General features: G+C 40.1%; 1 protein-coding gene across 2 annotated transcripts in view; it reads left to right on the top strand.

Annotated features, from left to right (window-relative positions):
• Positions 1–277: 277 nt before the first annotated feature.
• The window catches only part of DPYD (dihydropyrimidine dehydrogenase), a 3199941-nt gene continuing 3184878 nt past the window's right edge, over positions 278–15340 (top strand). For both annotated transcript variants that reach the window (XM_069232136.1, XM_069232137.1), the window contains exon 1: positions 278–422. In XM_069232136.1, coding sequence (XP_069088237.1) covers positions 384–422 — 39 coding nt within the window. In that variant the 5' untranslated portion in view covers positions 278–383. The remainder of the gene's footprint in view (positions 423–15340) is intronic.

Here is a 15340-nt window from a genome sequence, read left to right as displayed (position 1 = left end):
AAGTTATAATTGAAAGTTTTAGCTGCCTGTGATTTTTGTGGTCAGTGCTAATGATTATGTCAGGAAAGGAAGGGTTTTTCTACGAAATTAACAATATCTTCACTGTTTACTGACAAATCAGGTGCACTTTTTCCTAGCTACGGTTTCCTCACTCTCCAGCCTTGAACTGCACCCTTGTCAAAAGGTTGAAGTTCCCTTTCAGTTAAAACCCGCCCACCGTGAACTTGATCCCACATAGATATAGGCACTGCTCTCAGTTCAGCATATCGTCGGGAGTGACTTGCAGGGATCGCAACTGCAGTTGAATGATACGGACGTGATTCTTATCTCCGGAGTTTTGCTTTTGCCTGTCTTAAATTTCAATCTCTGTATCTGTATTCGAGATGGCTCGCCTTCTTACGAAAGACCCGGTGGACATTGAGGTAAACATAACTTTATTGTAATTAAATTCCACTATGTTGCAGCTTACGCAATTAAACAGTTGCCACTTTAAGTAAACTTACACTGGTCAGCTGTTCGTGTATTTGTCACATTGAGTTAAATGTTGATTTTTATTCCTGCCTCCCAAAACATTTTAACAGAGCACGCTTAATTCCAGATAGCCGTTAGAGAACGTTGTGTAAAGTTTAACGCTGGAATTAGTCATCAAGTGAAATTAAAAAGCGATAATATATTTCATAGTTAAAAAGCAGCGACATTTTTACTTTCACACGAAAAAGATACCTGTGTATCAAAGCGGACAATAAAAACAGATACACTTATTGCAACGTTTTTTTTCCCAAACAAAATCGTTTTATGTGATTTTACCAACTTCATGGGAGACTTCAAGACGGATATCGTGTTGATCCTACAAAAGTAAACGAGAATACTTACTGCCCCGTGCTTAAAATGTAATAAGTGAACTTCAAATCCCAGCATGCTTAGTGCAGCAGAATAAGGTTCCGAATCTACCTCATAACGTGGCAGTTTGACATTTCCCAGGGGCATTACAGAGTATCATATTCTGGCCAGGACTTGCTGATTGATTTCTGAGATTTGTTTTCTCTGAGCTTTATAAAATGAGGACTACAACTTTCAGAGTGTGATGAAAAGCCCTGGACCGGGCGTGCTAGTCACGCACGGTTCTGGGAAACTTGAGAGCTGTATGTATACGACAGTCAGTAACTTGATAGCAGGCTTGCAAGAGGTTCACACTCAGCTGTCCTCGGTGACCAATTAAGCCCGGCTTCCTAATTCCAAGCATACCGAAGACTTGCGTTTGCAGTCAATTGGTACAGATTCAACTTTCTCTAGCACTGTCAAGGAATCATGTACTAGGGAAACATTCCTCAGACGTGAAGTAATTTAAACCCTTCGCTGCCAGGCCTTTCCCCCCTCAGTTGCTCGGCCTTTCTTTGGCTATTTGGGGCAGTTCACACTTAGAACCTCATAACTTTTGTCCACATAAGCTACCCATGCCAAATGTGTTTCATTTGTTTCCCAGCATCCTAGGGATTCTAGAGGTAGCCAGAGTTTGTGGGTTCCCCTGGAGGAGACCAAGAAATTAGACAAAATACAGCGACAATGTGCTTTTTTTTTTTTCTCCAAAAAGTTGGGGGAAAAGGGCTTCAGCAGAAAATGGCATCACAAAGGGTTTGCGGTGCTAAAATCACCATCTTCCCAGCTTTCAGGAACAGGCAGACTTGAATCAGAAAACCACATTTTTCAACACAATTTTGGCATTTTATTTGGACATACCCCATTTTTACTATTTTTTGTGCTTTTAGCCTCCTTCCAGTCAGTCACAGAAATAGTTGTGAAACCAATGCTGGATCCCAGACAGCTAAACATTTCTGAAAAGCAGACAAAATTCTGAATTCACCTAGGGGTCATTTGTGTAGATCCTCCAAGGGTCTTCTACAGAAAATAACAGCTGAAATAAATAAATATTTAAATTGAGGTAAAAAAACAGCCCTTTTTCTCCACATTTTACTCTGTAACTCTTTCCTGCCATGTCAGACTTTTAAAAACGGTATATCATTATGTCTGGTGAACTGTTCTGGTTGCGGGGATATCTAGGACTTGTAGGTTCATCAAGAACCCTAGGTACCCAGAGCCAGTAAATGAGCTGCACCTTGCAATAGGTTTTCATTGTACACCAAAATACAGCAATTAATTTGGTGAAATATAAAGACTGAAAAATAGGTATCAAGGAAACTTTTGTATTTCCAGAATGGGCACAAGATAAGGTGTTGAGAAACAGTGGTTATTTGCACATCTCTGAATTCCAGGGTGCCCCATATTATCATGTGAATTACAGGGCATTTCTCAAATAGACGTCTTTTTTTACATACTGTCTTACATTTGGAAGGAAAACAATGTAGAGAAAGGCAAGGGGCAATAATGCTTGTTCTGCTATTCTGTTTTCCCCCAAGTCTCCTGATACAAATGGTACCTCACTTGCGTCGGTAGGCCTAATGCCCGCAAAGAGGAAACGCAACATGGACACATCACATTTTAACATTGAAATCTGACTTGTTTTTTGTAAAGTGCCTAGCTGTGGATTTTGGCCTTTAGCTCAGCCGGCACCCAGGGAATTCTACCAAACCTATGCATTTTTTAAAACTAGACACCAAGGGAAATTCAGGATGGGGTGACTTGTGGGGCTTTCACCAGGTTCTGTTACCCAAAATTCCTTGCAAACCTCAAAATATGGCCAAAAACACACTTTTCCCTCAGATTTTGGTGCTGCAAAGTTCTGGAATCTGAGAGGAGCCGCAAACTTCCTTCCACCCAGCATTCCGAAGTCTCCTGATAAAAATGGTACCTCACTTGTGTGGGTTAGCCTAGCTCCCGCAAAAAGAAATGCCCCAAAACACTATGTGGACACATCAAAATTATCAAATACAAAACTACCTGTTTTTGCGGGGGGCACCTGGGTTTTTGGTCCTGGGCTCAGCAGTCATATAGGGAAACCTACCAAACCCAAACATTTCTGAAAACTAGACACCCAAGGGAGTCCAGGGATCTGTGACCTGCGTGGATCCCCCAGTGTTTTCTTACCCAGAATCCTCAGCAAACTTGAAATTTAGCTAAAAAAAATCATATTTTCTGTGTGGGATCACCGCACCGGGACAAATTTCCTACCACCCAATGTTCCCCTTAGTCTGCCGGTAAAAATGATACCTCATTTATGTAGATGGGCCAAGTACCTGTGACAGCTAAGAGCAAAAATATGTAGAAATTGAGGGGGAACCAAAGCGGGTCCAAAAGGGCAGTTTGAAAAACACATTTTTAGGTTGACAAGTGGGGCAGAAATTTTATCGGTATAGATGCAACAATGCTGAGTGGTAGGAATTTTGTGGATTCCTGCAGATTCTGTAAGGTTCCATCACAAAAATGTGGGAAAATGTGTGATTTCCAGCAAACATGCAGGTTTGCAGGGCATTTTGGGTAAGAGAATGGTGCAGGGTGCAGGTGAAGCACACCACCCTGGACTCACCCAGATGTTTCGTTTTCAGATGTGTCTAGGTCTTGTGGATTTTTCTACATGGCAACTTCCCAAAGTCCAAAAAGTGGAGCCCTCACCATTCCAAGTGGAATGACTTTGAGAGTTAGACAAGCTCTCATGGCCCAAATGTAAAACCAAAACCCCAAATATTCAAATGTCCTCTTGCTTTCTGTGGGGTAAGACGTTTTAGTGTGCAGGGGAGAGCTGAAAGACTGTTACTCCCTTCAGTTGGGGTGGGGGCATAACCATGCCCATACTGGTTGGTAGACACCACGCCACTATTTTTTATTTATTTTTATTTTTATTCCCTGACATCTAGTAGGCTTTCTGCCCGCCCCCAGAGAGTGGATCGGGGGTAATTGCCTCATCTGCCCACTGGTGGCCAGAACAACTTTGACTTCATTTATTTGGGGTGGAGGTATGGCCATTCCCCCACCCTTAAAACAAAAAAGAAAATCTCCCCTTTGGCGGGAAGGTGGGCTTTCAACAAATAGGCAGATCTGCCCAGAAGGGGGGCAGATCTGGCCAACAGTAATGTGCCCCAATTAAGAGAATCCCTTGCCCAAGGGGCTGCCCCCCAAACAAAATACACACACACACCCCAATCCCTGGTGCCTAAGTGGTTTCTGCCACCTTCTAGAAATAGGCTGATCTGCCCCCCCAGGGGAGCAGAAATGGCCTAAAATAAATTTGCCCCCCCCAGAGGAACGACCCTTGCCTAAGGGGTTGCTCCCCTTGTGTGAAATTGATGCAAAAAAATAAAAATCCCTGGTGTCTAGTGGTTTCTGCCCCCCCGGGGGCTGATTGGCCTTATAAAAATAGGCTGATCTTCCCCCAAGGGGGGGCAGAAATGTCGTTAAACAAATTTGCCCCTCTGGGGAGTGACCCTTGCTTAGTGGGTCGCTCCCCTCACGTGAAACTAATCTAAAAAAAAAATCCCTGGTGTCTAGTGTTTTCTGCCCCGTGGGGCAGATTGGCCTAATAAAGATAGGCCGATCTGCCCCCAGGAGTGGCAGACTTAGCCTTAAATTAATTTGCCCCCCCGGGGAATGACCCTTGCCCAAGGGGTCCCTCCCCACATATAAAAAAATAAAAAAAACAAAAAGTTTCAAGGGGGGCAGATCGTCCTAATTATAATAGACCTTAAATTAATTTGCCCCCCTGGAGAGTGACCCTTGCCCAAAGGGCCATTCCCCCTTATTCAATTATATATAAAAATAAAATCCCTGTTGTCTAGTGGGCATTTCTGCATCGCAGTGTCATCGGGCAGCAGAAATGCAGAGAGAGACATGAAAGGAATAAAAAGGCCTTTCCTTTCATGCATCTCTTGCCCCCTCCACTTGATTGGAGGAGAAATGCTTTTGCATTTCTCCTCTGATCCGCGCTGGAAGCTGAGCTTCCAGTGCAGAGGTGGCAGTCTCTGATGAGGTCAGTGCGAGAATGCACGCTGATGTCATCAGATGCCATCGGGGGCTGGGGGTTGGGGGGAGGGGGTGGAAGGGGAAGCTAATCCCCTTTCATTCCTGCCCATGGGAGGGGGGTGCGAGGTCATCAGAGGGATGGCTGGTGCTCCCCAACGCCCCATACCAGGACGTAACAATTACGTCCTCGGCACCCGAGCGGTGCAAACAAGGACATAACCATTACATCCTGGGCACCCGAGGGGTTCATATTCAGAACTGAGGAGAATTGTTCACTTGTGTGAATGACAGTGCTTAACTGGTAAAGAAAGTAAGTGGCAGGGCCCAAGGCGTTTCACAGGAGGCCAATACAGCCTGCACACCCGCCAACACATGATAATTTGGGTTATTTTGTCACCAAAGTTGTTAGAATGGACTGCACAAAGTATAATTATTTTAATTTTTCAGCTGATTGACTGGTAGCGCCACAATCTGATGGAATTTGACAAATATAAATGCCACTGTTGAGAAATAAGTGCCAGGCCGAGCACCAGCAAACTCTGGCGCAAATTAAGAACTGATGCATGGTTTGGATGTGAGTAAACCCAAAGGAAGATGGTTTCTAGATCCCTGAGTTTACATTGTTCTTCTACATTTAATGTCAGCTGGCTGAGTCTGTTGCACTACAGGTATACATTTTCAAAATAGGGCTGTAAAAGCAAATTCTTTTAGTGAATGGAAAATTTAGGCATATCAACTCCGTGAAAAGACCCTGTTTGGTATGGTGCACTGTAAATTTGCCATCCAGAAAATAAAGGGAGACTCGAATGAACAAATGCATCAGCGTTTTCAATCAATTTAGGGTGAAGCCTTGGAAAATCCCAAATACGTAGTATTACATATGGTTGGTAAGGGAAACCTTGCACCAAACGGCGACAGGCATTGATTGACAGGAACCACCATGACAGCGGTTCCTACTTGGACGTAATTTATCAATTTGCCAGGTAGCCCCTCCGCTATGGGGATGGAGTAGTTTACTCCATCACCTAGTCGGAAAGATGGGCTGTCCATTAAAATACAAATCAGGCCCTAAATTCCTCTGTAAGTCCTCCAACCAGGTCAAACCTGGTTACTGTTTCCAATCCATGCTCAATTATGGTCAGCCTCCAATCTCATCTAGGTCCCTATTTATGGTGACCAGCTGACTGCAGTTGGCGCTTGATGCTTTTTGATGTTTTTTTAAAAAAAATTAAAACTTTAAACATTCATATTGCCGGTTCCCCTTATTGGGTTTTTATTGTTTTGGTGTCCTTTTTAAGTGTTAACATTGGCTCAATTTTTCTAAATTGGTTTTGTATTTTTCTTGTGGTGGGTACTGATTTTATTACTGTGTTAGTACTGCACACATAATTTACACATTGCTTCTACGTTCAGCCTATCTGCACAGCTACCAGGGGGTTGAGCTCAGGTTTATTTAGTAACTTTGGTAGCTGACCTTGGGCAAGAATATGATTAGTACTTAAGGTGGGTAGTTACTCCCCTCAACTAATATTCCATTTATTATAGTATATTACCTTAATTATTGAATGGATTGAGTATGAGGGATGGATCAACTGTGCAGCATGTGGAAAAGTAATTTTAAGGTGTTTCCTTGACACATAGATTATTACAGATGGTAAGAGTATCTAAATGATGAGATGATGTGTTCAAGGAATAGGTCTAAAGAGGTAAATAGGCAGGAGTAAGGTTTAATGCCTAAGTTATTTATGTATGTATGTCATCTTGACAAGAGCTAAGTGGCAAAAGTGGGGAGCCTTAGCAGAGAGGTATTGATTGCAGTAATACAGTTTCCACCACTTGAGAGCCCTGCCTGTGATTTGTGAGAAGGAGAAGCTCATAAGCTTGGTATGATGATGGACCAGATCATACACTATGGAAATAGAGGAGGATAGGATTCAGGAGGAATATTCATGACAAAATAGAAAATGTGGGATGTTTGTTTCAGTGGAGTTTGGAAAAAGCCACACTGTAAATGTGTGAGCAAGTTATGGGAATGTAGGTAGCTTTTGAGCCAAAGTGCAGTAGGTAATCCACAGTTTTGAAAAAGTAATTAAGATGAAAACAGGACCACAATTATATATGGATGGAAGAGGTGGCTGTTTTTTGCATTGGTAGGTTGATTGTTGACCAGAAACTGTGTGGCTATGGGACAGAGGGTGTTGAATAGTTCAAATACTGCCTTCTGGTCGAACAATTTCTGCTCCAGAATGCCAAACTGCAGGACAGCGATGATCAGAAAATGACAGACACAGATTGCACTCTCTCACTGAACAACAATAAGTTCAGGAGGAAGTAGTTGGGGAAGATTTTAACAATGGATTGTATAGTGGTAGGGAAATTGGAAAACTCTGTCCACTACCTATATTCACAGTTTCCTGATATTCTATAACTGTGCATGTGTTATTAAAAATGTGCACACCATTAGGGGAGGAAACAGTGAGGCGTGTTCAAAATATGTTTCTGATTACAGTAAGCTTTGAGGAAAATGAGGGATAAAATGTGGCTGCAGTGGGCATTGATGGACTGAGGAATTGGTGGCAAGAACATATGATCCAAGATAACTTCTCAGGGTGGGCTTGCAATGAGGACATTAAGGGGTTCATTATGACCCCAGCAGTCAGCTGTAATATGGAGGAAATTACTGCCAACAGGCTGGCGGTACTTTCCTCCACATTATGACATTGGTGGTTTGGCTGAAGCCAAACTGCCAATGTACCACACCGACCGCCGCAGTGGTAATGGCCACCAGGCTGGAGACTTCAATCTCCAGCCTGGCGGCCGTCACTTGCCTGCCTGCGAGATCATGACCTCGCCTACCGCCATGGTTTTCTTGTCACCCTTGCTGCCACGAAAACCATGGCGGTAGGCACTATCAGTGACATGTAATCCCTTCCCTGTCACTGATAGGGGTCTTCCCCCGCCCCCTTACCCTCCACAGGTTCCCCCTCACCCCCTTCCTTTAAAGAGTCCCCCTTCATACACTCCCCTCCCCTCACACACGCATATACACACCCATTCCAACATACATCCATTCACACACACATCCACACACACTTACATACATACACGCAGACACGGATTGACCCAACTCAACACGGCGGATGGCGATATATACCTTTCAGGTCCAAATGTGGGCCTAAGTCAGAGCAGTAATTTGATTTACCAGAGTCCATTGTTTTCATTAAAGTGCACAGAACTTCTTTGTATGTCTACAGGTGCTTCAAGCAGGTTTTCCTCCACTAGTTTTTGATGACCACTCACTTATCTATTGAGGGAATAGATTATGACTGTGATGCAGTTTTGGAGGCCAAGGCTAAGAGGAGCTGAAAATGAGGACAGAGGTGTGTGCTCCTCCTCTTGCAGTTGTTGTAGGACATGGTGTACAGGATCGGAGTAAGGTTATTCAGTATTTAGCTGAGATAGGTTGGTGCAGGGTTTGGCATCACGTTGCATCGCATCAAGCAGCTATTGGTAGTGTTAATAAGGGCAAAACATTAAGCAACATTTTAGAGAACATAAACTCTGTTAAATTAGCTTGAGCTATAAAAAAGACTCTTTTCTAAACTTCAAAATTAAGAAACAACAATTCTGACTAATGTTCAGTTTTATGTATACACTTTAGTCCACATCTTTTTTTTACTTGGGGATAACTGGACTTGCATTTGCAGGTGTACTCTAAATGGTAAATGCTGAAAAGTCCTGTCATTTTCAGCACGGCGCATACATTATAAATTTTCTTCTCCCTTGGTTTAATTGACTGTAGCTGTAGTGCTTCACCTTCTGTGTGGTGCTTGCATTGCAATTGATGAAGGACTATTTTATATTACAAAAATACAATGAATCATCACACAAATGTTTTTCTCTGAGATGGATTGAGTGCAGAAAGTGATCATTTTTGTTTTATATTTTCATTGCAGTACACGTGTGTGATTTGGCCAGGACATCCAATCCTTGCCTATTAACTCTGCCAGTTTTTCTTCAATGAGATATTGTAATTTTAATTTGAACCCAGGTGTACTTTTCAAGATGTGACTTGAGTCAAAAGTGCAGTTTTGTCACTTTCATTCTTGGCTTAATACCCCATTTGAAAATGATGTATATTAATAACTGCAACAGGAGCCTACTGACAAAAAAGTCTTTGCATACAAAAAACAGCATTCCTTGGAGTGCTATTGAACAGAAAACCACTAAACAGATATTTATTTATGACATACCATGTTCTTGTAGTAAAGCTGAGACTCTTCTACCTGTACTAAAGGATGTAATTGTCATTGTATGTTAACCATGCTCCTTTTACTTGATTTTGTCAAATTCGATGACCAACAACGCTGTGCTAGTAGAGCACAGCTAGAAAAACAAATAATTTATCTTGGTTGGCTTTATATATCACTGTAAATGAATCTAGGCTTCAGGCCTGTCTTTTCAAGAAAAAGCTCGCTGTTGACTATGAAAAAATTGGGGCCTTATTCACAGACAAATTTAGGAGTAATAAAATGACAGTCCTGTAGTTCTGTTTAATGTGATTTTATGTGCCTTTGTGAATTGGCCACGAAACGTAAAATGGGAATAGTGCGGGAGTAGCTATATGCAATTACTACAAACATTAAAGACTGTTCTTTCTTTGCACTTTTATTAATAAAGAGGAGGATATTCGGGCCTATTCACAAAGGCATGTAAGCGTAGGTAAAAAAGTACTCCTGTAGTACTACTTTCATACTCCTAAAAGTTCTTGTGAATTGGCCCCTTTCTGTGACAGGAAAACTCATTTTTAGCCTAGGTAAAAAGACTGACCTTTTCTGTTGAAGGTAGACTACCAAACAACATTTCTTCTGTGGATTAGACAATAGCATCGACATAAAGAAAAACAGCAGATAAATCTCCACCACCAATTCAAGTTATCTCTCAGTCACTCATAGGCAATGCCCACACTTCCTGTTGGTTGTTCACTGTTTTCTTTGGATTTGTCTGCATTTATACTATTAACAACAGTCCGCTTTTTTGAGAATCATTTACTAGCATTTTTCATAGTGTTTTTGTAAATATACACTACCAACCAACTCCTGTGCACTCTGCTTCTTCTCCCGCCAGGCTCCAACTGACTGATTTTTCTCCACAGAAATTATTTTGAATTCTACCTCAGTGGTCTACTGGGACATCACTTGCACTAACTTGGGTGAGTGTAGTAACATAACCATGTCACTAGTACTATAGAATCTGGATATTCAAAGACAGTCAATTACACCCCCCCAAAAAATAAAAGGTAAGACTCAACTGGTTGCCAAAGACCTAGTCTACAACTGAGGAAAACACACAGATTATACACTCTGCAGCATAAACACAAAATAATTTGATTATTTGGTGAGAACAATTTTCCGTTCACATACCTATTCATTCTGTCATGCTTTTTCTCACACACTCTTGGGGCCCCTGGCATGTAACTGTGAGTACGACTTTAAATTTAAAACAATTCTTTCTTCACTTAATGAGTACAACTAATAAGCATCCATTTAAAAGGCTTCCTGTACATGTACATATGGAGACAGGAAGTTTTTTGTAGTGTCACTTAAAACATGCAAACATAGCTGGGCAGCAACCAGGCGACAGCTCAGACTTCAGAATCAGACCACTTACAAGGAGGCAGGTAACAGTAATTCCGCCGTGTGTGGACTTTGCGCACCATGAAAGGATGTTTTGCTGGTTTACATAAGCTTCAACCAGTTCTGATGTTGATAAGAATCTTGTTCGTTTTTTCTTTCTTGTCCTTTTATGTGTTCAGTCTGATGATGTCATGCTGTTGTCATTCTATTTCTTGACTTTATGTCAGAGTATTATTTCTAATACCTTTGTAAGTGATGCAGCTGGTTTGGAAAATATTAATACAATGATGAGGAAACAATATAGTTTCTTTACTTTTAGAGTGCTTTGGCAAAACTACGTTAGGCCTTTTTTAAGACATGCCGCTGTGTGTAGTGTTCCCTTCTGGAATGCCAAAGTGGTGTTTGGAAGGCCTTTAAGTGTGATACTGCCTAGAGTCATGTGAAATATTAGAACAAAAGACTCCAGCCTGACTTGAGTTTTTCAAATATAAGACCATTTCAAAGTTCACAGCTAAATTAGTCCATATATTTTTCTGTTGCACTCCTTTGGATCCTGTGATAGTTGTATGTAAGAGAAGAAAACAATTTCAGTAATTTAAGAACAGTTCAAAAGAACTCAGTAAATAAATGTTTCTTGACCACCACTGTGAGGGCTGGTATAGAACTGGATAGTGAATCAAACAAATGTAGCTTTTTGTCTATACACTCAATGCAACTGAAAATGGCGGGGGTAGAAACATTGTGTAATTAACAGGCTTGAAGTGCCTCTATTTTTAAATTGTGACGGAGGGGCATAATGTTGCCTCCTTAAAGGAGTAATGGGTGGTATAGGACAAAATATTAAGTTTAAAATATCGGGGGGAATAATTATTGGAAATTAAATATTGTAACACAAATATTGTAATGCAGTAATGTTGACAAGAATATTGTTTTTGAGGTAAGCAATGTCATTGCAAAGAATATCAATGTTTCATCTAGCGATTTCAGCAATGTAGTTGTTAAAATATTGTTTTTAACTATTGTAATGTAGTAGTTGATTTTATGTATTACTGTAGGTTATGTAAATGTTATTAATTGCTTTTGAAATACTGCTTGCAAATTTAAGTGATGTAGAAATTTTTGTTTAATTATTAATAGTAATTTATAGTGTTGTACTGGGTTGTTAGGATAGTAGGGGTATAAGTTGGAGAGCTAATTAAATAATTATTTTTTATTTATTTAATAGATTTTTAATTATGTAATACTGATTTATTTTACTTACAGTTTAGTTGTGGGATGTTAGGTTTTCAGTGAGTTAGAATGGGAAGTTAATTAATTAATAATTATTTACAATAACTTGTTAATACACCGTTTAATTGACTTTTCAGGTATGTAAATTATGGATTTGTGATTTACTTTACTCATATTTTAGTTGTGGCCTACTATGTTTGTAGGGATGAAAGGTAGTTAGTTAATTAGGTAATCATTAATTAATCATGACTTATTCATTGTTTAATTATTTGGTTGACTTTAAATATGTAAATTATGGAATACTTATTCTTTATTTATATTTCAGGTGTGGGCTGCAGGTTTGTAGGGGTTATGGGTGGGAAGTTAAATATTTAATCACTTAATAATAATTTATGTTTATCTTTTTTTTATATATATATATATATATATATATATATATATATATATATATATATATATGAGGTAGTTTTTACATTAAGAGTTTAATATTTCTTCTACATTCAAGGGATTACTCCCATATTTAATGTGGTTGAGGTGAAGTACTTTCCCTACTATTGTGTGCACTATAGTAGGAACAGTAACATTTGACCTCTTTGCAGTTTAACACCTTTCTTTCTATAGCATTGTTTGGAGTGGGAATAGTAAATTTAATCCCTCTGAAGTGCAGCACTTTACCTAATGTTGTTTTTTTTGGAGTGGGAATATTAGATTCAATGCCTCTTAAGTCCAACACGTCCAGTGCTTTCTCTACTGTTCCACTGTTTGAAGTGCAACGCTTTCCCTACTGCTACATAAATTAGGTTGGGAATTGTATATTAACATTCTAAGAGACCAATAGTTTTCATAGCATTGGTTAAATAGATTTTATAGCATTGTGTGTTTTGTTTTTTATAAATGCTATTTGTTTTTATTTTTAAATCTATTTATAGTACTTTTGGTGTATTGGTGGACATTTTTGTAAATATTTTATTCCTTGCCTAAGTTAATTATATTTTTGTAACTGATTTTTTAAAAATATATTTTTATGGTTTTAATGTGTGTGCGTTTGTGTATGTATGTGTATATCTATATATATATATATATATTAATACATTTTAATGTTTAAAAAAAAAATATAAAAACTATTTTTATTGATTGTTTTTAACATAATGTATAGCATTTTAGTAGACATAAACAAATGTCATTACAATAAGTGACATCATACATAGCAACCTATGACCCCAGGGTGGCAGCAGCTGTACATACACATGATTAAGCCTGACAAGTACATGCAACATATATGTTTTCATGTAACACACATGTACATAATAGCAAAATATGTCACAGGGGTGCCTCTGAAGCAAAGGTCACCAACAAGTAAACTCCCCACCCACCCCCGAGCTATGCTACCATGTGAATTCCTGGCCCATTTGAGGAGGAAAACTGATCCGTGAGCGTGGGAGGCACCCCCATCCATAGTGTTAACTAGAAGGCAATTTATTACACATAAGAAAAAGAACATGTTAGGGGAATGGACATAGGCAGTGATTCAAGAGAATGGACCCTTTTGCGTGTGTATTGGTATCAAACTGTATTTTTTAATCCTGGGATTTAAATTGTTCCTGCAGGGCATCCCACAACATACCTATAGGATGGTTGCATAGCCCTAGGTATTCCTCCCTACGTAACGTTAGCTTTTTGCAAAGCACCAGCGTCACACCTCCTCCCTCCAGTCCATTGCAAGGGGAATGGCAGGTGGTTTCCAGTGGCGTGTGATCCGCCTCTTGGTGAGGAGGAGCGCCAGGTTAACAAACCTAGTTTCAGCCTTATAGGTTTTAGGTCGAGGATAGAGGCCTAAAATGCTATGTTCAACTGTTTCCCGATGCAGAGACCTTGTCAGCATCCTAATAAGTCCGGAACACACATCCAGAAGGACAGCAGCAAAGGACAGGATCACAACATGACTAGTAACTCTGCGTCCTCAGCATAGCAGCGCGGACAGGAAGACAAGATGGTTTTGAAAATTTTATTACGTTTGGAACTTGTTAAATATGCCCTGTGTACCAACGAAAACTGAAAAAATTATAATGTGTATTCTGAGGAATCATGCTGCGGTACGCTATAAGAAAACTCCATTCCTTTTCATGAAATCATGATTAAGGTCAGATTCCCATTTGGTCCACAACAGGATCAGTGAGGTGCTTCATTTATATATATATATATATATATATATATAATGTAATCAATTCCACTAATATTTCATACTAAATATATAGTTATACAAACACAAAGATAGATAGATATATATGTCGACACAAAGGGTCAGAAAAAGTTCTTGTGCAGGTGATGGAGGAGACCACCCTTGAAATATTCATGAAACAAGAAATTCACCGCACTCCACAGGGAGTGTGGTGGAGGTTACTGAATGCTTCAATAAAAGCGATACACAGGACCCTGTGGAGTGCGGTGAATTTCTTGTGGATCTTATCCTAGGTGAATCTGGATCTCCTGGTTTTGTGTGCAAACTGAGCGACATGAAGATGGTAGATTGAAGATGGAGCCAAGGGTGACTTAGCAGGAAGGAAAGACTTTCTGAGAAATGGTACATATCTGTCTGCATTGGTCCTGAGGAGTGAAGGAGAACATGAATCATAGCAGGATTATTTTAGAGAATCCTTTGCGTCATTTCATGCTGTGGATCTGTGCTTCATGTTTGACTGTGTTGACAGCTGTGAAGAAATTGAGTATTATCAATTTACAAGTTGTTTCGATCATAGTTGATAGGGTGGCATTGACCAATTGAGGATTATTTGTCCTTGTGCTCCAGCGTGGGTCTAAAGCTGGACTGGTAATGCTATATTGGTGTCTACGATTTCCTCAAGAGAAGGGATGGAGACACCGTGTGCATAAATATAGATAATCTCACCTGCTGATTCCTAATGGGTTTGCATAATTTGAAATGCAGCTCAATTCGAAAAAACATTGCCTTGCTTGACTTAATAATTCACTTAGACCTCCCCGTCGTGTTCCCTGATATGGAAGGCTGCTCAGGACTCAGGGAATTTGATCCCCCACACTTTAAGCACTATGTGAGGTATAGCTTTGGTGGAGATCAGTGATCCTACTAGGCTAAAACTAGCAAAACCTCCATTCACACATTTCTGCATCTTCGAAAAGCTTATGCTTCCAGTCTTCAGATAATCCTTCAGGTGAAGAGAGGCCATTTGCCCAGTGAGGCCCATATCTACAGGCTTGGTTAGGGTGTCTGAAGTACAGAATGGTGTGAGTCAGCCTGCTGACGAGCCCCCACTCCAAATGCTTTGATTCACCTTTCACTTGAGTGGATCTTTAGATGCCATCCATTGCAGGATTTATCTTCAAATTCTTCTTCTCCAAAAAACATTGGATGTCTTTAGTGTAGGGTATTTCTTTATTTATGGGCACATATGAGGGGAGTGATTTTTTATATGGCATGGTTGTGCAACCTCACTATGTAATAAACTCACAAACCTGTCTTGGGTCCAGTAAAGCTCACTTGCAAAACCTTAGCTTAGCTGTGGGTATCTATGACTTTGGGAGGTCAG

Source organism: Pleurodeles waltl, chromosome 4_2 (genome assembly GCF_031143425.1).
Source record: "Pleurodeles waltl isolate 20211129_DDA chromosome 4_2, aPleWal1.hap1.20221129, whole genome shotgun sequence".
Lineage (NCBI taxonomy): Eukaryota > Metazoa > Chordata > Amphibia > Caudata > Salamandridae > Pleurodeles > Pleurodeles waltl.
Note: the sequence above shows the minus strand (reverse complement) of the source record. Positions and strands in the feature narration are given on the sequence as shown.